The following is a 23,703-nucleotide window of genomic DNA, read 5'->3' as shown; positions in this document are numbered from 1 at the left end:
TCCAACTCAAAAAAAAAACAAAAAAAAAAACTGCTCCAGTTCCATTATTTTATATATTATAAATAAACACAAAATGGATTTAAATTTCTTGAATGAAATCATATTGCAAGAAAGTGACTAACTGAGCTAAAATATCAAAATTTCTGTAAAATATAGATAATCCACCACGGGCAGTTATGCATACAAATTAATAGTGCCTAATATTTAGTTTAATTAATAAAAACCAGTAAAAATATAAATAAATAAAGCATTTATATACAAGTTCAGATTAATTGAGTCATAACCTCTGGAAGAAAGGTGACATGAAATTTTTTAAAAAGCAAGTTTTCTGTATCTTCATACCTGCAAAATGTAGTCTTTATATTGCTCCACGGATTAAAATATTACAATCTTATTATAAGAGGAAGATTTAATGGTGGTATATTTCCTAAGAATATACCACAAAAATTGTCATTCTTTTCATTTATAGAACTATTTCTAATGGAACTTCCATTTTTGTTCTCATTTCTAAAACATTGAAAAGATGATAAGCATGTCTAGTGGCCAATTTACAAGAGTCAATCAAAATAAATAAATTACTAATCTCTTTTCTCTGTATCCTCACCAACATCTGTTGTTTTTTCTTAAATTAATGATGGCTACTCTTACTGGAGTTAGGTAATATCTCAGTGTGGTTTTGATTTGCATTTCTCTGATGATTAGTGAGGCTGAGCACTTTTTCATCTATCTGCTGGCTGCTCATATGTCTTCTTTTGAGAAGTGTCTATTCATGTGTTTTGCCCATCTTTTAAATGGGGCTGCTTTTTTTTTTTTTTTTTTCCCTTTTGGCATGTTTGAGTTTCTAATAGACCTTGAATGTTAGACTTTTGTCAGATATACAGCTGGCAAATATTTTTTTCCCATTCTGTGAACTGTCTCCCCACTCTCTTGATGGTTTCTTCTGCTTTGCCGAAGCTTTTCAGTTTGATGAGGTCCCACTTGTCTATCTTATCTCTTATGGCATGAACATCTGGGATTTTGATCAGGAATTGTTTGCCTACTCTGATTTCCATAAAGATGTCTCCTGCATTTTCCAAGATTCTTATAGTTTGAGGTTTTACATTTAGGTCTTTGATCTATTTAGAGAGTGTTTTTGTGTATGATGATAGTTAGGGGTCTTGTTTCAATCTTCCGCATGTGGTCAGCCAGTTTTCCTGGCAACATTTACTGAATAGGTTCTCCTCTTCCCAGTGGCATTTGGTGGAGGCTTTGTTGAAGATGAGTTGGTTGAGAAATTGAGATTTTGCTTCCAGAATATCTATGCTGTTCCATTGGTCTATGTGCCTCTCCTTGTAACAATACCAGGCTGTTTTAGTTATTATAGCCTTATATTAAGTTTAAACACTGGAAGTATGATACCTCCTGCTTTGTTTCTTTTGCTGAGGATTGTTTTGGCTATTCATAGTCACTCATGTTTCCCCATGAATTTCTGTATTGTGGTTTCCAGGTCTGAGAAGAATGATGTTGGTAACTTAATAGGTATTGTGTTGAATCTGTAGATTGCATTTGGTAGAATGGACATGTTAACAATGTTGATTCTATCTATTAGTATGGGATAATTTTCCATTTGTTTGTGTCTTCTTGGATTTTTTGAGCAGTGTTTTGCAGTTTTTGTTGTTAAATTCTTTTACTTCTCTGGTTGGTAAGATGCAGAGTTATTTCATTTGTGTGTGTGTGTGTGTGTGTGTGTGTGTGTGTGTGTGTGTGTGTGTGTATGACTATTGTGAATGGCATTGTGCTTTTTATTTGATTCTCTGTTTGTTGTTGGTGTATAAGAATGTGACTTTCTTTTGCATATTTATTTTGTACCCTGAGACTTTGCTAAAGTCCTTTATCAGTGCAAGGAGGTTTTTGACAGATTCTCTACACTGCTGGTGGGAATACAAACTAGTTCAATCTCTGTGGAAAACAGTGTGGCAATTTCTAAAAGAACCAGAAACTGATCTTCCATATGACCCAGCAGTACCCTTACTGGGAATATACCTGGATGAACTCAAATCATTCTACAAAAAAAATACCTGCACATGCATATTTATTGCACAACTATTCCCAAATAGCAAAATCATGGAACCAACCATGCTGCCCATAGAAACTGGACTGGATTAAAAAACTGTGGTACATATAAATGATGGAATATTATGCAGCCATAAAGAAGGACAAATATATGGATTTTGCAGCAAGTTGGATGGATTTAGTCCATAATAGTAATCTATCACAGAAACAAAGAACTGAGTACCATATGTTCTCACTCATAAGCAGACCCTGAACATTTACCATAATACTATAAGAAAGGAATTGGCAGAAGTTGGAAACTGCCAGGGAAAGGGGATGAGCACATAACATTAATAAGGGTACCTGCTCTCAAACCAGGTGAAGTGGGGACCAAAGAGAGGCCCAAATTTTACCTGTACAATGACTACTTGTATACATAATCCTGAATTGTACCCAATATCTTTAATAGGTAAATAAATAAATATATTATCAAACTAAAAATGCAAAGATAATATATAATAAATATGTGTTAGGTAATGTGATATAAGTAAGAAGATAAATATTTTAATAATAAAATTCAAAAGAAAATTTTATTTCTTTTCTTTTTTTTTTTTTTTTTTTTGAGGTGGAGTCTCACTCTGTCACCCAGACTGGAGTGCAGTGGCTGCTCCAGGTCACCGCAGCCTCGACCAGCTGGGCTCCAGTGATCTTTGCACTTCAGCCTTCTAAGTAGCTGGAACTACAGGCACGCGCTACCATGCCCGGCTGATTTTTTTTAAATTTATTGTAGAGATGAGGTCTCGCCAAGTTGCCCAAGCTGATCTCGAACCCACAGGCTCAGGCAATCCACTCACCTCAGCCTCCCAAGGCGCGGGATTACAGGCTGAGCCACTGAGTCAGCTGAAAATTTTATTTCTTATCAAAAGTAAAAAAAAAACTGCCTTCACAAAAATGAGAACTAACATTATATTACTAATGTCTACTACTGTGAATTTTATCCCATATCTGGAATAACATAGTTTTTCAAAATTTCATGTTGAAAAGTTATTTGCAGATAATGTAGAACAACAGAAATAATCTTATTTCTCTTAAGTTTTATTGGTGCATAGAGTGGTTGGAGCTGAACTAGTGAGACCTGAGTTTTTGATGTCCTAGTGCTTCAAGATGGGTAAGGAGCAGTCCAGAGTTTGTGTTTTATTATTTTGATGGATTTTAAATAGTCTGACTTAATATACTAATTACAACATTCAATAGACCATTTGTTTTCTTTAAATGGTTAACCATTGGATAATTTCAGGTTTCTAACAAGAATTACATATTACATTATAAGCAATGATAGCTCTGTGGCAAGCAGATGTTTCAAAGAGGAAATATTCAAAAGAAAAAAATTAAAATTTTTTGAACTATAGGAATAAAATGTATATATTAGATTTTGATTTATATTCTTGTTTTCTTCCTCTTTCAATCAGGTATCATTTTTTTCTCTGACACTTCAAACATTGCACTACGTTGCTAAAAATTTAATAATTTGGTGTAGGGACTTTCTATCATGTACCTTTACTATTATTTATAAGTAAACCCAAACTGTAACCCTTTAAGTGAAAAGTAAAAGAATGGTGGGCATTATTAGATAAAATATTTAGTAACAGTGAGTTCAAAGTTTGAAGTGTTAACATTTTGTTAAGTTAAATTTCAAACTTGTGCAAATACTTATTTCACCAGGTTTAGCAAAACCTGGAAATAAAAGAAATAAAAAGCATTTTACAATGTGAAGTATTATTATATGTCTGTATGTAATAATAAGAACAAATGGAAAAAGAAGAGAAAAAGAAGGAAAAGGAAGAGGTGTTAGAAGAGAAGGGTGAGAGGAGTGTTTTCATGAAGAAGACCTGAACTCTCTACACCATTGTTAACTGTGATTTTATCTGGGAGTGGGTTTTGACGGTAATTTTTCTTTTCTTCATTTTATGGGCAATATTTTCCAAATGTTTTATTAAAACACTTCTATTATTCCAATAAATAATAGACACTGTATCTTATAATGATATGGTTTCTTTATCATTTTAATACTGACATTTAATGTCCAGAATGTGTGAGAGCTAGTCTATTAAGCGTTCTCCCAAGATCAATTAAGGATTCTATATCTTTTATTATATAAGAAAGGGGAATCGCCTCAAAGTCCACCGGTGAGTCAGAATTAAAATTGATGAGTTGGTCATGACGCCTGTGCTGTAATTTCTTTCAAGCATCCAACAGCTTTATCATTTAGGTCCAAAGAGTACAGTCCCAGCAAGGACAATTTCTATCCATGACAAACTAAAAATAAGCAGCTGGCAAACGTCTTACATATGGTGATATTAAATATGAAAATTGTCTTGTCAATAATTTAAGAAGAAAAGAACTAACTATATTTAAGCCAACTTTTATTTTTAATCAAGGAATACATTGTTTGTGTGATGATTGTACTAATCTATGTCAATTTAAATTTCTAGATTAAAAGGAAAGCAAAACAATTTGTTTCTATATATCTTAACATTTTTATTTTAACAATAAATTTGGATTTTGTTGTGAGAAAAAATAAGATGGATGCAAGGTATGTAAGCCTTTGGTCTACGTACTCTGTCAATATCTATAATACAGAAAATCTATCTTAATTTAAACACATTTTTCTCAATATCATATGTAGTAAAGTAAAATATATTATTCCAATAATTTACTTCTGCATGAAGCTCTCTATTTCCAAAGTATTTTGCTCATTGTCATATTGAATTTTTCAACAGTATTTTATGGCAAAGGTTATTTCCTTGAAATTGTGTTGTTTATCAATAATATGGATAGAACCTGGACTCTAAACTCAATATTAGCCTAATGGCATTCTTCAATTAAATGCTTCCTCTTGTGTATATGCAATGAAACTTGTCAATATGCAATAAATATTGATATTACTTCCTCATACCCTTGTTTTCAACATTTAGAAAGATTAAAAACAAAAACATTTTTACTTAGAAAATTACTCAAATTTTTTAAATCATTTACGATTTCTTAAATAAACTAGGTTATAGACGAAAGTAGACAATACTTTTTTTTGGATAAGGAAAATCATTACGTCTCGTTTTTTATATTTTTTCTTTCTTATCTATGAGTTTTTAAAAATGAAAATTCTGGAAAGTATAGGATTTCTTATTTCTGGGACCCATATATTTCTTCATGTAGTAGATTAAACAAACGACATTATTAGTTTAGTTCCAGACAAGTTGAATAACTATAGCTACATTGTGAACTCAGCTAAGTTACATAACTTTTTGAGTTTCCTATGCCTCATGTGTAAAATATATATAATATTCATTCTTGGATGTTTTGTGTGTCTAGTTTAGCAATAACATCTGCAGTGAACATATGAAAGCTTTTGATACCAGGATGATGCTTGACAAGAGTAGGTATCCAATGAGCTAACAGTAAAGGTGGCATAATATGCAACATTAGCAGCAAAATCACTGAATAGAAAACTAAACCACATATTCTTTGTGAATCATAGATTGAACATGGGTGACAATCTAATCATGATGCTACTTTTAAAATTAAAATTATTAAAGAACTGTTAAAAGGCCCATGAAGAAAAATAATTGAGAAAAAGAATGAGAACTAAGTGATGAGCATTATTTAGAGTGTCTGAAAAGGGATCTGGGTACTGACCTTGTTAGAAAGAGACCCCAGAGATTAGTTGATGTGCTAGTTACACAGGTATACACATTTGCAAAACAAATCTCTCTGTACATTTCAAGTATTTTTTATCATATAAAATTGTCTCTAAATAAAAAAAAAAAACTACAGATAAACAGAACAGTTACAATGAAAATAAATAGCAAACTAACAATACGAAGTGTTGGTGAAAATGGAAAACAGTTAGAACCCAGTATATGACGTGTAGGATTATTATTTTGTTCAAGCGTTTGGAAAACTAAATTTTAGTGGTATTTGTTAAAGCTAAACATATTCATACCCTGTGACCTAGCAGTTCCACCCCTGTGTATATGTTCAATAATATGGCATACATATGTTCACCAAAAACATAGGTACAAGAATGTTCAAAGCAATACTTACACAGAGCCAAAACCAAGACAGCCTAAATGCCTGTCAACAGTAGGACAGTTAAATAAAATGTAATAGATTAATTCAATAAACTCTATATAGCTCTGAGAATTAGCAAACTGTACCTACATGCAACAACTTGAACAAATGTCAAAAACATGACATTAAGCAGAAAAAGCAGAATACAAAAGAGTATATATTGTGTGATTCATTTCAAGTTGAAAATGCACATAGTTTAAATTCAGGCAAAATCAAATTATGGTATTAGAAGCTAAGAAAGTTATCCTTAGATGGGGGTTGCAGGGACTGATGTGAGGAGGTAAAGGAGTTATGGGTTATGTGTTTCATTTTGTTTTGTTTTTAATTTGGGTGCTGGTTGCAAAGGTGGGTTTACTTTGTGAAACTTTAGTGAGTCATAAAATTTATGGTTTATGTTTTACAAAAAGATTACACAAAACTTTTAAAAACTCATATTACTGACCATAGGAAACCTATATGTAAGAAGGAACTAGATGCCTTTTGCGAGGAAAGAGTAACAGAAAACTCCAAGTTTTCCAGAAAAGCAGTGGGAAGTTGGAAATGAGATTTAGAGTAGAGATGGGGAACAGAGAAAACCAATAAACAAAACACTGGGCCCAGAAAAGGAAGCATAGATCAAAAGCAAACAAAAAAAAAGTTATGATTAATCTAATTTAGTTCCAGACAAGTTGAATAGAGGGGAAATATTAAGAGGCTTGTTTTTTTCATGGGTTGGGAAAAGGTAACACTAGTACTAGGAATCCATCTAAAACATATCAGGAGGGAGAGAGGTACCAGCAATTAAGAGTAGGCTACACTGGCCAGGTGTTAATAGAGACTAGTACTGGACTTTCTCTCTCCTGATCTGCCATGTACTGGGATGGATTGAGGCAGAATAGGAACCCCCAAAACACAGGCAAAATGAAAACATCCATTTTAAGCACCCAGTTTCCAGTGGCCTTACCTGTCTATTGTTACTGCAGTGTTAAAGGCCTTAGCTTTTCTTAAGCTGCAGCAAAAGCTAGTCTGTGCCCAGTCCTCGTTATAATTATCTACATGCTATACAGAAGCATCTCTTGGAAACTGAGAGATCAGGTTCAGTGTAATTTAAAGGTGCTATGCAGAACACTTGGCCTGGGCAAAGTTTATTAACAAATTCACTTCTAAATATGAGTCGCAATGATTTTCACGTTTTCTGATGTCCTTGTTCCATTACCTACTAGAAGTATTTTAATGTTAATTATTTTTATCCAACTCTATCTCTTAAATTTAAGATTTCTTCACTGATAGAATAAACCGATTTTTAACCAATGCAGTTAAATATGTCCTTGCTACTTACTTCTATGTCCTTCAAAACATTTGGGCTTTTTGTTTACTGCAATTCAATATGTCATTTCTCAAGTTGTTTTTTTTTTTCCACACAGAACTGAAGAACAATTATCGTAACAGAAACCCACAGAAATTTGACACATTATTAACTCCCTTGTGTTTAAACATAATAGTATGAAATACCACGTATTTTCCATCTTTCAGTATCAGTTTCCAGTTTCCAGCGGTTGCTAATACTTTAAGAATGTAATTGCCAACCAAAGACAAATAGGTTTTACCAATGTTTCACAGTTTACCTCAATGTGAAATAAAATATTCAAGGTAGTTGTTTATTGTTCAAATATGGTCAGTAACATGAGATGCATAAAGGATTTAACTAAATAAAATACATAATTTCTTAAGTGGTGGGATTTGTGAAGCTAGATTATCATCCTGTAAAGATGAGAAACTGAGAACTCTCTGTTTTACGAAAACTTTTCCACACATCATCTAATTTGTCACGGTTTCCTTTGAGATGGAAGGTTTAGTACGTAGCAGAAACCTTTTTTTTTTTTTTGAGTTGGAGTCTCACTCTGTCGCCCAGACTGGAGTGCAATGGCCGCTCCGGCCACCGCAGCTTCAACCTGCTGGGCTCCGGCGATCCTTCCGCCTCAGCCTTCCAAGTAGCTGGAACTACAGGCACGCGGTATCATGCCCGGCTAATTTTTGATTTACTGTAGAGATGAGGTCTCACCAAGTTGCCCAGGTGGGTCTCGAACCCACGGGCTCAGGCAATCCACTCACCTCAGCCTCCCAAAGGCCCGGGATTACAGACTGAGCCACCGAGCCCGGCTTTTTTTTTTTTTTTTTTTTTTTTTTTTTTTTCTGGCTATATTGGCTACTTTCTATTTGCAAGACCCCAAGGTAATGTAATTAGGACTTTATCATTGCAGAGTTCTTGAGAAGTTTGATGTAAATACTATTTAATATAATTATTTGTAATTGGCATGGTATATCCACACATGTGATGCCATATGACTCTCCTGAAGAGTACAGTGAGATTATTAACTCCATTTTAAAGAAGATTCACAGTGATCTACTGTGGTTCCAAGAAGTTGCAGTTAGTTGTCTGCGATTACACAGTCAGCAAGTAGAACCCGACTCCAATACTTCGTGCGTTTTTTTTTGTTTGTTTGTTTGTTTGTTTGTTTTTGTTTTTGTTCTTGTTTTGGTTTTTTTTAGTTGGCGTCTCACTCCCGGCCACCGCAGCCTCGACCTGCTGGGCTCCGGTGATCCTTCCGCCTCCACCTTCCAAGTAGCTGGAACTACAGGCGCGCGCTACCATGTCTGGCTGATTTTTTGATTTATTGTAGAGATGAGGTCTCGCCAAGTTGCCCAGGCGGGTCTCGAACCCGTCGGCTCAGGCTATCCACTAGCTTCTGCCTCCCAAAGCGCTGGGATAACAGGCTGAGCCACCAAGCCCAGCTTCCATGCGTTTTTCAAGACCCTTCATCATCTTACTTTTGTGATTCCTTTATTTAAGGCATCTAGACTGTTAACCCATTTAACTATTAGCCAGCAATAGTTAGTAACCAATACCTATATGAGCAGTGGTAATTATAAAATACATGCTAAGTGTGTTGAAAAATATTCACGTGATTATGTGAATTGAAAGGAAAAATGTATTTTTGAGGCGTGTGAAATTTGAAAAAACAGAAAAAGAAAATTATAACTAAAATTGCATCATATTGAATAAAAAACAGAATTTTGTTATAAAATTATAATTATATTTTTAGAGACAAATACAAATTTAATTACCTTGCATATGTTGTATTTAGATGTATGATATGTTCAATATTTTTCTTCTAGATCAGTTCTATGAACTTTAGAAGTTTAAGCAGTGAAAAATTGTTTGAAGAATATTCCAGTATCAAGAAAAAATTTATACAAATTTTACTTGTAAAAGGTAAAATTAATATAATGTTAGAGTAAGATTATCCTGCATATGTGTCTTGCCAGAGGTCTTTGCACCTGTTCTTACCTATGCTTGACATACTTTTCCTCCAGGAATCCTATCTGATCTCATCCTCACTTCCCTCAGGTCTTTGACCAAATGTTATCCTTTCATTTGAGACCTTCTCTGGCTGCTCTATTTAAATGTGCGAGCCCACCCTCAGAAATATCTAGTCTTCTTACTTTACAATATAGCATATATCACAGTCTAACATCCTATATATTCAATTTATTTATTTTGTTTGATTGTCTATCTCTATTGGAATAAAGCTCCATGGGGTAGAGTAGAGATTTTGATTGATGTTGCTTATTGTTGTAGTCCTACTACCTGGAAAAGTGGTAGGCACTGGGTTGGTGTAAAATAATTTTTTACACAAATATATCAAGAATAAAAAGAAGAAAGGAAAGAAAAAAAAGGGAGAAAGACAGAAAGGGATAGAGGAAGGCAAGACAAAAAGTAGGTAAAAGAACAATATTTTCCACATTACCTCTGTAAGAAAGTATCAGGGGTAGCATCAACTGTTAATTACTGCTATTAATTACTGCCCCTGAGTACTACTGACAGATCTGGAGGGAAAAATCCACTCAAGAGAAAAAGAAACTTAAATATATATATTGCCTAGGTCTCTCTGAACTGCCTACCCTTGAATTCTGCCTTGGTTTCTACAAATTCCCAACCCTTGAGTCCTGCCTTTGTATCTCTGAAGTACCCACCCTCAGATCCTGCATTGGACTCTCTGAAGTTCCAAGCCTCAGATCCTACCTTGGTATCTTTGAAGTCGCAATTCTATGATCATGCCTTGGACTCTCAAGACCCTCCCAACCCTCAAGACCCTGCGTTGATCTCACTGAAGTCTCCACCCTCAGATACTGCCTTGGTTTGTATATAGCCCCAGTCTTCAAATCTTACCTTGGTCCTCTGAAGTACCACCATTTAAGTCTTGCCTATATACATGTGAAGGAAAGTTCATGAGAGTCAGAAACAGAAGTGATATAAACAACCAATCAGAACTGGCCTTGACAATTAAAGTTATTTTATTTGAACCTCATAAGAAATCTTTGAGGCAAGGAATTGCGAGGCTTTCCAAAGGATGCAAATAAATTAAATTGAGAGACAGTGCTGGCTCAGGCACGCAGAGAAGGCTACGAATAGAGAGATGTGGAGAGGTAGGTTAGAGGTATGAACTCAGGTTTTCTGATGCCCAATTCTATGATTTTTAAAGCTTTCTTCAGACAAAGAAAGACATGCAAAACAAAAAGGGACAGTAAAAAAGTATATCCTCAAAATATCCTCAAAATATTCGCCAGGGTATTTTTTGGTGGTGTCATAATTTATCCTGATAAAAGTATTTTCATTTTTATTTGAAGATTGATTTACATATTGAAAGGCTATTGCCTAGTCACGAGATTATTTGCATTAAGAGACAATAGCATACACGTTCATACCACAATTTCATTGTTTTAGGATTTATCCAGAGGATGATCACAGAATTGCACAAAAATATAAGTTGTCCATTTACTTAACGTGGCATATGTAGTGGATTGGAAAACTTTTCCTGTAGGACCAAAAGGAATTTTAAGAGTATCTGAAGTCATACTAGAAAATTGTAAAGACTTACCTAAAATTTTGCTGTAGTATGAATTCCATTCTCCCCAGTAGGATTGAAATATATAGTCTTGCAGAGGATAAGATATGATATTTTTAACCCTTTCCCCAAAGGTCATCTGGTCAGTGAGCTCTGACAAGGCTGCAGGTACGTAGGAGACTGGTGTTGGGATCTTCCCACAGTGTCTCGCCACTGCTGAGGCTGGAGAGAACCTCAAAGTATACATAAATGGAATTCCTAATTTAAGAGCAACTAGGTCACCACAGATTGTTACTGGGTCTGCTACCAACACATCAAAACCACCTTTTTGAAGTCTTGCCATTAACATGGGGTTGTTTAACACACCATCACAGATTTGTATATTAATTTTAAAGAAAGTGTCTAAGAGTTTTTCTAGTTCTTTGTAGAAAGCCCATAGTGTGAGAGGAGTTGGTCTGTGGTCAATCCAAAGCATTATCATATGTTCAATTAAGGAATCTATATTGCTCTTCTTGTAGGAAACAGGTATCACTTCAAAATTCACAGGAGAATCGGGATTGGAATTGATGAATAGAGTTGCCGATGAAGCCAGTACAGTCACATTGTGATTTCTTTGAGCCAACTCTTCTAGAATCATCTTAATATTTAACCAATGGCTACCATCTGTAGGCCAAATCAGCACATTTCCACTTAGAACAATTTCAGTCAGAGTCAAATTAAAAACCAGCATCTGGAGAAACTTCTTAGGCATGGTGGTATTCGCTATGGAAACCATTCTACTATACATCCTTTAAGATAAAAAATGACTTCAAAGCATAGTTAGGTCGTTTTTTTCCAAATAAAATAATATTGAATGTGATGGTCACATTCAGTTATAGGTCATCAATCTACAGATTAAAAGGAAAACAATATAATTCAAATTATTATATGCATTAATATGATTCTTCCAATGACAAAATCTGCTCCTATTTTTGTTTTTAAAGAAGCAGGGAGGTTTATAGCCTAGTATTTGTATATTCTGTGATAATAACTATTTATTATAAAATATGTCTTTGGTATAGCATGCAAAAGCATATGAAACAGTAATAAAATCAGAATTATCACTTTCTCATGGCTGATATTTAGGAAGAAAAATTTACAAACAACCTTCACTCAGAAGGAGTGTGCTCAAATATTTCAAGTTGTTTTATAATTGGGTTATAGAGTAAATGCTATATTTGATAAAGGATTTTTTTGCTCTGATAAAACAAATTGGTCATTGTCTTCTACCCTCTTGTTACAAGAAATTGTTTAATTTCTTCCACATGACGCCTTCATACACAAATCAAGAAGATAGAGTCTGGCAACCTGAGGAAATATTGGCCTTTTTATTCAGAACTATATAGTAGGTTGTTAGGTGGACACTGAAATTCAATAGCCCCAGATTCAAAAACTGTCTCATTATAAGATGTGTGACCTTGGAGAATTACCTAGATCCTCTCATCCTCAGTTTCTCAAAGGTACATAAGAGATAATGACATTAATTTGTTATATTACTTCATAGGCTAACAATAATAGCTGTAAAGCCACTTTGCAAACTGCTTGGTTCAGAGCAAGGGTATAACAATTGTAACAGTTAAATAAGTATACCTATAGATTGATCAGTAAATCAGTGAGTCAGCTTCAAAATGACTAGCTAGACATAGACATAGTGATATCAGTTGCAATTCTTGGTGAATACCAAACATAACAATAGCAATTATTTAGCAATGCTATTTTATAATTATTATAGGCTGTCATTAAAAGAGAACTTATTAGCCATGGTGATATTCACTATGGAAACCATCTTATTGTGAATCTTTTAAGATGAAAAAAAAAAACTTTAAAGCATATTTAGGTAGGCTTTTTATCAATAAAATAATATGTAATGTGATGCATACATTCAGTTATAGGTTACTGTTTTATATAGATTCTATTGAGAATAAAATATAAATAAAAAATTAAGAATAGAAATTAAATAAGTTTTCTCTTTGTACTCAGTTATCCTTGAATTGTGTGATTACAGGTCCTTGAGTAACAAAAGAACAATAAAGACAGAGAACGAGAAGGAGAAAGGGAAGAGAGAAGTGATGCTTTTAGGATTATTATATTTGTTTCCTTTCAAGAATAAGCCCCAATTTGGATATAGTGGAAGTACTTTAAGATTGACTAGATTTTGACACAAAACAGCCAGAGAAAAATATGAATGCCCTAATTTTGATGTCCATTAAGTAAACCAAGTTTTAAAAATTTAAATAATATCTTCATAAAGAAATCTTTTGCTGTCATGATCTTCCAATAAAATAAAATAAAGCACAATATTATATAAGACATGAGCCAAAGTCTATCTATATTAGATTTATTCAATTATTGAGTTACACATAAGTAAAGTATAATAATTAGGGATTGCTGATGAATAATAGCAATGATAGCACTTAAAAGATTATCAAAATATTCATATATCCTCAAGTCTCAAATACATGTAGGTACCCCTAAATTACCTGGAATTCGAGGATAAAATAGATTTAAAAGAGTCAGTTTACCACTCTTAAGTAATATAGGCAGAATAATTTAGTGAAGAACCATTAAATGTATGTATTGCTATAAGTTTGAGTTGATAGTCCTTAAAACAACATTTTTGTATAGATGTTCTTCCTTATCAGCTTTCCCCTGAGACTTGCCCTTGCCTGAAGTTCTCCTCTTCCTGAGTAGGATTTAGCTCTGCTGCTTCTTGTCTCTACAAATTCACAAAAGCCTGGAAACTAGTCTCCATACTATCTCAGGAGCATGAGTGATTGACTCTTTAGTAACCTAAAAATTTTAGCCACACGTTAGTGTTCAGTTTTATTTGAACTTGTTTTTCTTTCTTTTTCTTTCTTTCTTTTTCTTTCTTTCTTTCTTTCTTTCTTTCTTTTTTCTTTCTTTCTTTTTCTTTCTTTCTTTCTAGTTGGGGTGTCACTCTGTCACCTGGGCTGGAGTATAGTCACATAATCACAGCTCACTGCAGCCTCAACCTTCTGGGCTCAGGCAGTCCTTCAGCCTCAGCCTCCTGAGTAGCTGAAATTATAGGCACATACCAACACACCCAAATATTTTTTGACTTTTTGTAGAGATTGGGTCTTCCCATGTTGCCCAGACTGGTCTCAAACACCTGAGCTTAAGAGAGTCTCCTGCCTTGACCTCCCAAAGTGTTGAGGTTATAGGTGTGAGCCACCACACCCAGTCTTATTTGAGTTTCTGGACTGGCATTTACTTAATTCTTTGAAAGCTTAAATTTAGCTGTATTTTCTTTCCTTTTTTTTTTTTTTGGTTTGTTATATAGAAACTAAATATCTTCTAGCGCTTTCTTTTTAACCCAAGGTCTGATATAAAATGATTCACCACTTTCTAAACTGTAACCTCAGGCAAGTTACTCAGCATTCTCATTTACGAAATGGTAAGAAAAATGTCACCTATTTCCTACAGTTGTAAGAACTGAGTTAAATAATGCACATAATGCATGTAAATTATTTAGAAGCCTATCTATGCTCAATAAATGACAGCTGTATCTGATTGTGTGGGGAGAGGATCTTACTTTTAAAATGATAAGATCTCGTTGATTTAACCATCTTTCTCTCCTCCCTTCCTTACAGTGGCAGACTGGGACACCTAGACTTTGGTACAGAATTTCCCAAACACTGGGAATTTCTCAGCAAGTTAGTCATACTAAGTCCTAGAGGCACATCACAAATGATTTGTTATTAACAATGTATAAGGTATCAAAGTTCACAAATGATTTACTTTAAGAAATATGAAGAAGAACCCAAAAGAAACAAATTTATTTATTAAAAATTGTGTATTTATTCTTCCATGCTTAAACTTCAGTCACCTTCAAAGTACTCTCCATTTGAGGCACTGAGCAGCTTTTCCCACCGCTCAAAAACATTTTTTGAACTGGTCAATTTTTTTGCCTTTTAGTGGTTCTGCCATTTTTTGTTTAACCTCTTCCACACTGGCAAAACATTTCTCTTTGAGAACTTTTTCTTCCTGGGAAACAAAAAAATGTTGCTCAGGGCTTGATGGAGTGAATAATGAGGGTGGGGCATGGGACTCATGCCATGTTTGGTCAAAAACTGCCAAACACTCAGCACCGTGGGGCAGGTGCACTCATAAATTACCCATCGTGAAATAGGCAAACATGTTGAAAGAATCTCAAAAAAAAAAAAAAAAATCCCTGAAGTCAAACACAGCTTCTCACAACAATGCTAGCTGATAACACTAATGTCAATGGGTACCTAGGACACTTACCTAGCAGGAGAAGCCTGTACTGCAAAAAGCCTGCACTCCGAAAAATAATTCTGGTTTTTTAGGGTTCCCTTTCAGATACCCATATAAAACCCAAGATTATACGCATAAAAACAGTAACCTCCATTTTCTTTCATTCTAATAGCTTTTCACAAGTGGAAGCAAAAAAGACAGTGATTGTTATTTCTAGGAATTTTTAATGTCTCTTAGCCAATTACAATTTCAATGTTTGTAAGTTTATGGGTCATTGCAGTTTATGGGTCACTGTAGAAAAGGCAATGCTACCAGAGGGTTTTTGAAAGATCTAACCAATCAAGATTAACTTAAATGTTTAAAAAAGAGGAAGACAGAAAGGAAGGAAGGAGGAAATCAAAGAAAAGATTAATTTAAAAGAGAAAAAATAAAGAAAAGGAAGCTTAAAGTAGAAATGTATTAACTTTAGGAAAAGGATCCAAACATTTTTTTTCTCCTTTATAATTACTACTGATAACATACACTACGTATCTATATACACTTAAGCGTGTTTCATTTCTAGCACTTTATTTCACATGAATTTCTCATGCTCAGTGAGCAGCTAGTTCATGCAAAGACTGGATGTTATAATAATTATTTTTGAACATCTAATGGTTTTACTATTTAATTTAATATATTTTCGACAAAGTCTACTGTTATTATAGATGGCATTACTTCTTAAAGATTATTCACCTAGCTATTCATATATAATAGTATTATAGATTTTTATATATTATATATGAATGTAAAATATAAATGTTATTCCCAAAAATATGCTTGTTTTATAGGAAAGACTAAAACCCTGCTGTTAACAATATGAAGTTTATGGACTATAACTATTTTTTGCTGTCATATAAATGTTACTTTGGTGTCTCCTAAAATAAGCCCAAAATTTTGTGGTTTTTAAATTATAATGAAAAATATTTACCTGATTCAATTTCAAGCAAACATATTTGAATTCTGCATATACCTTTTCTTAATTTCAGTTGAAAGTTACTTATAAAGCTCTCTTAGAGACAGAAAGACATTGCAGACAATCCATCCCAGACAACAGAGTGACATGGAGACCTATACCTTAAGGAATAATAAGTCACCTAAGTAATTAACATGGCCTAATTAAATTCTATTCAGCAAATCAAAAATAGGCAAGAAATAGGTTTCAAAAGCTAAATACATTGAAAAAAGAAAAGCATTCAAAAAGTTTTTAACCTAAAATATTCTGAATAATTAATAGATTTCCATCTGAAATTTAAAAAGAAGACAAAAAATGTATTAGAACTAGGAAATATGAAGCTTTGGTGTGAGAAAGACTTTAGTTTGAATGCTACCTTTCTCAAACTAGTAGCTATATAAATTTAACATGCTTGAGGTTTCCAAGTCTCTATTTTCATCTGTGACTATAGTTTATTTCCTTGCATTAAAATGCATCAAGTTCTTTGCAAAGATTAAGAGATATTTATATACAACACATATGACAGCGTTCAGTGCATAGAAAAAGATTAATACATATTACTGTTATGATTATCTATGAGTTTGAGCTAAATACCCATGACCTGAAAGACAGGTGATTCAGAGATTGTAATATCCAATTCCTAGCAATTAACAGAGATTAAAAATTCATCCTGAGTGTTTAATTGCATTGCATTGTAGGAAAGTAATCTTAGGGAGTTGTTCTACTTATTTACTCAGTGTGACAATTTGAGGTGTGAATGGATATGGATTTCTTGCAACGACTTTGATTATTTTACACCAAAGTAGATCAATTTAAATAACAAATTTTAAAAAGTCAGTTCCATTTATCATTTACATGTATTATTCTACATCTACATAAAATTGAGATATTCTATCATGTCATACTTTTATTTCTTACCTTGTCTTTTGAATATCCCTGTTCGTGTTGATGTCCCTGACACTGATAAAATATTGTGTTTTAGTAAAAACAAACTTAAATAGTTATTCTAAGTCAGAAGAGTATAATTTGATTAGAAACATGATATACTGAGATCAGAGGGTGAGAATATTTTAGAAATCTTCACCACATGCCCATAAACAAATTGTTAAGAAAGATTAGTCTCGTCTTAACACTGGGAGAACAATGTGCCTTTAATAAAAGCATTAACTGACAGCAAAATACAATGGAACATGTGATTCTGACACTGCCAGGCTGGGGAAGATAAACTTGCAGATAACCTCACAAATACAAATAAGGAGCATCATAATCATGAGAATTGAATTTCAAAACTGACAATGAGTAGTTGATAGAAACAGAAGTGATAGGATAAAAACATTAACATATATCGTGACCAAAGAACTGCCCGTGGAAGTTTGGTTCTTATATAAACTGAGATGCTGCACATATTCAGATGTCATTGTTAATTTGCCACATGCATGAAAGCATGAAGAAGTTTTTGCAATCTTGACAGCTTCATTGCTTCACAAATTTTCTGGGTTTTCTGTCCATTCCCTTCATTTTTATTAAGATCTACTTTTAGCCCTATGATGTTACCCATCCTCATCTATCTTCATAGGACATCCACTGGTTATCTATACTTGTAGCTGTGCTTGTTTTCTCCGAATGACAGAACTAGACATTCTTTCATATTCCAAAAGATAAACATCTTTTTCTGAATTTGGGGTCAACTAGTTAACACTTCCAGAGGAGATTATGACTTTTGCTATCAGGGTTAGCTATAATTGGCTCATCAACTTTAGGTCATACCCATCTACGTTTAGTACCTCACACCTTAGTCCACACACTAACTTGTGAATATTTTGATTGACACAAATCACCTTTGCAATTATTTTAAACAGAGTTTGTGGAAAAGAAACCAGTATGTTAATAGCTATCCCTACACAGGAAATTTATTCTTGCCAGCTTTCATATAACTCACTCTTTTGCACATTGCACTTTGTCATCTTTAAATTATTTTTAATAAAATTTAGGATTTTAATTCATTAGTTAGTAAGCATGTCTAAACTTTACAAGTTCAACTTAACAAGTAACATTACAATCTATGCAGTATGTGTATAGCAATGTTCAAGTCTTTAAATAGTCTTTGAATCTTGGCTTTATTATTTTGTTAAAATAAGTGAAGGTACAAAAATTAATTTGTTGATGATAATGTTGAGAAGTTAAAACCTCAAAACTTAATAGCAACTGAGAAGAGTGGGGAGTATGACGAAAGGTGATTAATGGGTACAAATGTACAGTTAGAAGAAATAAGACCTCCTGTTTGATAGACTAGTAGGGTGACTATAGTCAACAATAACCTATTGCACATTTCAAAGTAACTGAAAGAGAATAATATGAATGCTCCTAGCATCAGACAAAATAACTACTTAAGGTGATAGATTTCAACTACTCTCATTTGATCTTTATACATTATATGAATTATCAAAATATCACATTTATTCTCATAATATGTAAAACTGTCATACATCAATAAAAAAATATAACCATCAGGGAAGTACAACTTATCAAAAGTGAGAAAAAGTCGATCTCCATCTGATTATCATTGGATCTGGGTCTGTATTTGTAAGATTTAGCATAAAAGCAAAATAAAATATTGAATATATAATATTTATGACTATGCACAAAGTATCAGCTGTAATTATGTATTATGAAATAATTTTAGCTGCCTGGGAAGATAGTCATCTTTGCCACATGTAAGTACATTGCTTTAGTTTAAATCTTTTGATTGTTGACAATTCCAATAATATATGCATGAAAGTAGAAAAATAGCAAGCTACTTGCATGTAATAAAAATGCAGCAGTCATGGAAATGAAGTTACCATCAAAGAGATGAAATTATATATGTATCATCCTCATGTAAATGACCTTAAGTCTCTGATTTATGGTATTTCCTCTGAGACCTCATCCTGTATATACAGTTGCTTTACTAGATTTCACTAGATCATCCCAAAAGTACCACGTATACAACACATCTAAAATTGAAGGCATTATTTCCACTCCCAGATTTTTCCTCTCCCATGTTTATTATCTTGGTTGACTTTGCATTTATTGCTTACTGAAGCTAGAAATCTCAGACTTCAAAGCCATTTTAGTCTATTCCTCATCCCTCTTAACAGTCCTCATTAATCAACCATCAGCTCCCATTAATCTCATCTGATAAAAAGTTAACACTAATTGAATGGTTAATTATCTCCCGGACACTGTTCTAAAATCTTTTCATGCACAGAGTTAGTCCTTTCAAAGGCCCTAAAGAGATGAGACAATAAAGTGTAGGTGAAAGGAAACTGAATTACTTTTCTATGGTCACACATTGGTATGTGGAAATTTTATATCAAAAGCCTGCTTTCCCATTTGTGTGACTACCTAGTCTCATCCTGTATTATTTTCCTTTAACAGCCACTGCTTCAGGACACGCCCTTACAGCATCTTTCCTGGGCTAATACCTTAGCCTCTCTCCATGGTATTGAATATATAATATTTATGTCTAGATGTTTTATATAAAATGCCACTCTGGTTATACATACACAACTCTTTAAACAATTCCCAGTTGCTTATTTAATAAAACTGAATTTCCTAGTGTGACATCCAAGAGACTTTGAAAATATTCACTGAAATAATTATTTATTTTTAACAATCCTGACATCACCAGAATTTTTTTCCCATGCTTCTTGACCTTACACATTGACCTTCATAAATAATAAATTATCAGTAATACCCAGCACATCTGTGCTATTTCAAGTGTTCAGCCGTGGGGTACACTATCTCCTTCCCCCATATTTACTTTGCAGTAAAACTCATAATCAGTGTTTAAAATTGTCCTTATGCATCACCTTATCTATGAGGTACTTCAGATTACCACTCTCTCCCTGTCACATCATGCCTAGCTCCTCTACACTGTCTTTGTATTTTTGTACATATTTTAATTATCCACATAATTCACATTGTAAATATCCCTTTTCATGTCTGATTTCTCTGCTCATCTGTGAAATTTTTGAACCCAGGGACTTTGTTTTAGTTATTATGGTAACCTCCCTTCTAAGAGAGTGCCTACTAAAAAGTAGAACATCTAAAATTGATGAAGAATAAACAATAAAATTCAAAAATGTTAAAAAATGGACAAGGCCTGTTTGATGTTTAGACTAACAAGTGTATAAACATATCAATATAATCAGTATCAAGCAACACCCCAGCAACCACGTATGTCCAAATGTATCTAAAACAATCAGACTTTTGATGCTAATAAACATTGATTCTATTTCCATCCATCATGTAAGCACTATATCACATTTAAGCAAATCAAATAAACTTAACACAGATAAATTATTCTGATGAATGTTTTTTCTTAAATTCACACTTTAAAATTAAAGTGACAAAGACTATATTTATTAGGTGATAAGCCTTTATTTATTAGGCTATGATTTGAGATTATTCTCACATATGTATGTTCTTAAACATACGCACACAAATGCCTATATAACGATAGGTTTGTAGAAACTTTAATCTTATTCAGATTTCTTCATACACCACTGTATTTTCTAAGCAATTTCTATTTTCAATGTAATATCTACATGAAATCCAGACCTATTTTTAAACTAAGATATTTGTCACTATATTTTATCCAAAAAAGAACTTAGTATCTTCAAGTCCCTAAAATGAGAAAACAGCACACCGTAGGCAATGTCTTTTATCTTCCTTTTTGCTATCAAGTGATAGTAATATGTAGTACAGAGTACTATACATTCCTACTATACAGAGTTTACAAATAGTAGACACAGGCAATTAAAGAAGAGGTAATTCAAAGTTCTGTTTGTTCACATTCAAATAAAACAGCAAAAATTGTTACATACCTAAAGCTTTACTATAGTAGGAATCCCATGAGTTCCAAAGAGTTTCAAACATGTAGTCTTGTAGGCGGTAGGAGATAAAATTTCTTATTCTGTCAGCAAAAGACATCTGGTCGGTGAGTTCTGATAAAACAGCAGGGACATAGGAAGGAGGGTATGGGACCTTCCCACAGTGCTTTTCCACTGTTGAGGCTGGAGAAAACCTCAAAGTGTACATAAATGGAATTCCCAGTTTTAAAGCTATTATATCACCACAAGGAAATACTGGATCTGATAACAAGAGCGAAAAGTTGCTTTTCTTCAGCTTTTCCATCAGCTTTTGGTTTTTAAGAACACCATCACAGATCTCCATGGATACCTTGTGGAATTCCTTGGTGACTTTGGCTATCTCATGATAGAACCTCCAAATGGTTGAAGGAGATGGTCTATTTTCCAACCATGTCAAAACAAAGTCTTTGATTACTCCTTCAACTCTTTCTTTGCCAAAGGGGACTGTATATACTTCAACTATCAGAGATGGATTAGCGGTTGGTGTGATGAATAATGCGCCAGAGGCAACAAGGACAGTCACATTATGCTCTTTTTTAATCAGCTCATCTATAATTATCTTAACATTTAGCCAGTGACTACCTTCCATTGGCCAAATCAGAACATTCTCACCAAAAACAGTTCCTAAGAGACTTATCTGTAGGGACAACAGCAGAATGTTGTTCAACATCATGTGGCTTGAGACAGAAGATCTGATGAGAAGAAGCGGATTTCTCTGCCTTTAAGCACAAAAGGAAAGCCAAAAATATTTCTTAGTTTTAATGCAAACCACTGATTTCCTTAAGTGCTTTTTCTCTACCAAATGACATTAGTCAAAGTAGCTCTATATTTTATGGTAATTACAGTTTTAGGGGTAATATGTCTTACCGCTCAACCTGTTACTTTAGCTTCGGTTATACTTCTTGTTCTCTGATCCTTTTATTGAACTTGATCTTTCAACCTTTTTATTATCTGATAATTATTAAATTTTTAGCATTAAATTGCATGAAGCCACTGTATATCTTAACTTTACATTCAAGCCTAGGTTCTAAAACCTCAGAGAGGACGACACTCAGAAAAGTAAGGATAACTTCAGTATTTAACACATTCATACTGAGTAACAATTAAACAAAATTATAATAGTTATGAATAGATAAAAAATTATTTCAAAGAATACTTATTAAAATCTGAAGTATAAACACATATAGTAAGTACAATATTTATTATTACTTTAATCATATTTTAGAAAAATATTTTATCACTAAGAATATATTACAAGTAAATGAATAAATATGTACAAGTAATATATGCAAGAGCTATGGTAGTGTTTCTAGTGAATAGGGACTATTTAAAGAGAATAAATAAATAAAGCATACTTCCACCAGGAGTGTTATTCAAAAGCTAGCTAGCCTGCTTTCAAATAACAACTGCTTTATATCTAGACTCAGTCTTTAATCATTACTAGCATTTATTGAGTCCTTGCTAAATGTCAGAAATTGTGCAAAGTGTTAATGAGTATATGTGAGTCATTTTTTTCACTCCTAATTATACTTGCTCTTTTTTCATTTCAGGGCTCTTCTTAAAGGAAAATTAAAAGAAGCAGTATATTTTTTTTTTCGTAAACCTAAAGTGTGTGTGTCCATGGGAGGAGATACTATTTTCAAGATATAGTTTATCTCTCTAAACTGTAGAGAGTGGGTAACTGCATCTATTGAAATGAGACACTAGGAAATAAAAAGTTAAATTCCAAAAAAGAAAGAAAGAAAGAGAGAGAGAGAGAGAGAGAGAGAAAGAAAGAAAGAAATTGTGCACATTGTTTTACATATGTCAATTTCATGTACTTGTAATTTTTTTAAGATTAGAAAATACAGTTTATTTGGAAATTAAAGAAAGAGAGAAAGAGGAGGGGAGGGGGTATTTGTCGTTTTTAAAAGATCTAATTAGGTAGGTGCCATAATTATTCTCACATCAAAGAACCACTACCTGAAGACTTAAAGTAACTTGCCAAGTTTATACAGCTAAATAAGAAAGAAACTGGTGGTTGCAGTCTTAAGGACTTCTGGCTTCCAGAGCCTACTGTATTAACCCATAGGATAGATAGCCCCATCAGAGTATATCATGTTCTTTCATGAGCTGTAAGAGGTCTATAGGAACCACAGACTGCCCAAAACATGCTAACATAGCATAAAATTGTAACACACATGGATAAAATTGTATTAAGTAATCAGGCGAAATGATCTCTATGAAAATTGTGCGTTTGTATGCATGTGTCTGTGACTAAGCAGAGAGTATTTTTTGTGTCAATAAATCTCCTGAAATTAGACTTTCTATATTTTTAGAAATATCTTCAAATTGTCTAATCTGAGCTCATGTATCACCAAAGATGATCTGCTGTAAAACATTTTTTTGAAATAAAAGTTACTTTTACAAAGTACTGTTCAAAAGCACAGTGCGCATACAATTCCTGTGAATGAATTTCATTTCAAAGCTTTTTGCAGAT

General features: G+C 33.4%; 1 protein-coding gene across 5 annotated transcripts in view; it reads right to left on the bottom strand.

Annotated features, from left to right (window-relative positions):
- Positions 1-21,937, bottom strand: part of LOC103272022 (UDP-glucuronosyltransferase 2A1) — a 60,203-nt gene extending 38,266 nt beyond the window's left edge. Inside the window, exons 1-2 of one of the 5 annotated variants that reach the window (XM_008069509.1) lie at positions 21,180-21,894; positions 11,079-11,708 (exon numbers count right to left, since the gene is read on the bottom strand). In XM_008069509.1, the coding sequence (XP_008067700.1) occupies positions 11,079-11,708; positions 21,180-21,894 (1,345 nt within the window). Of the gene's footprint in view, positions 1-11,078; positions 11,821-21,179 lie in introns of those variants that run through there. The other 4 variants (XM_008069511.1, XM_021718325.1, XM_008069510.1 and 1 more) reach the window with 4 other exon arrangements.
- Positions 21,938-23,703: the final 1,766 nt, after the last annotated feature.

Source organism: Carlito syrichta, unplaced genomic scaffold, assembly GCF_000164805.1.
Source record: "Carlito syrichta isolate Samal-C Ts95f unplaced genomic scaffold, Tarsius_syrichta-2.0.1 Scaffold312077, whole genome shotgun sequence".
In the NCBI taxonomy this organism is placed as follows: Eukaryota; Metazoa; Chordata; class Mammalia; order Primates; family Tarsiidae; genus Carlito; species Carlito syrichta.
Note: the sequence above shows the minus strand (reverse complement) of the source record. Positions and strands in the feature narration are given on the sequence as shown.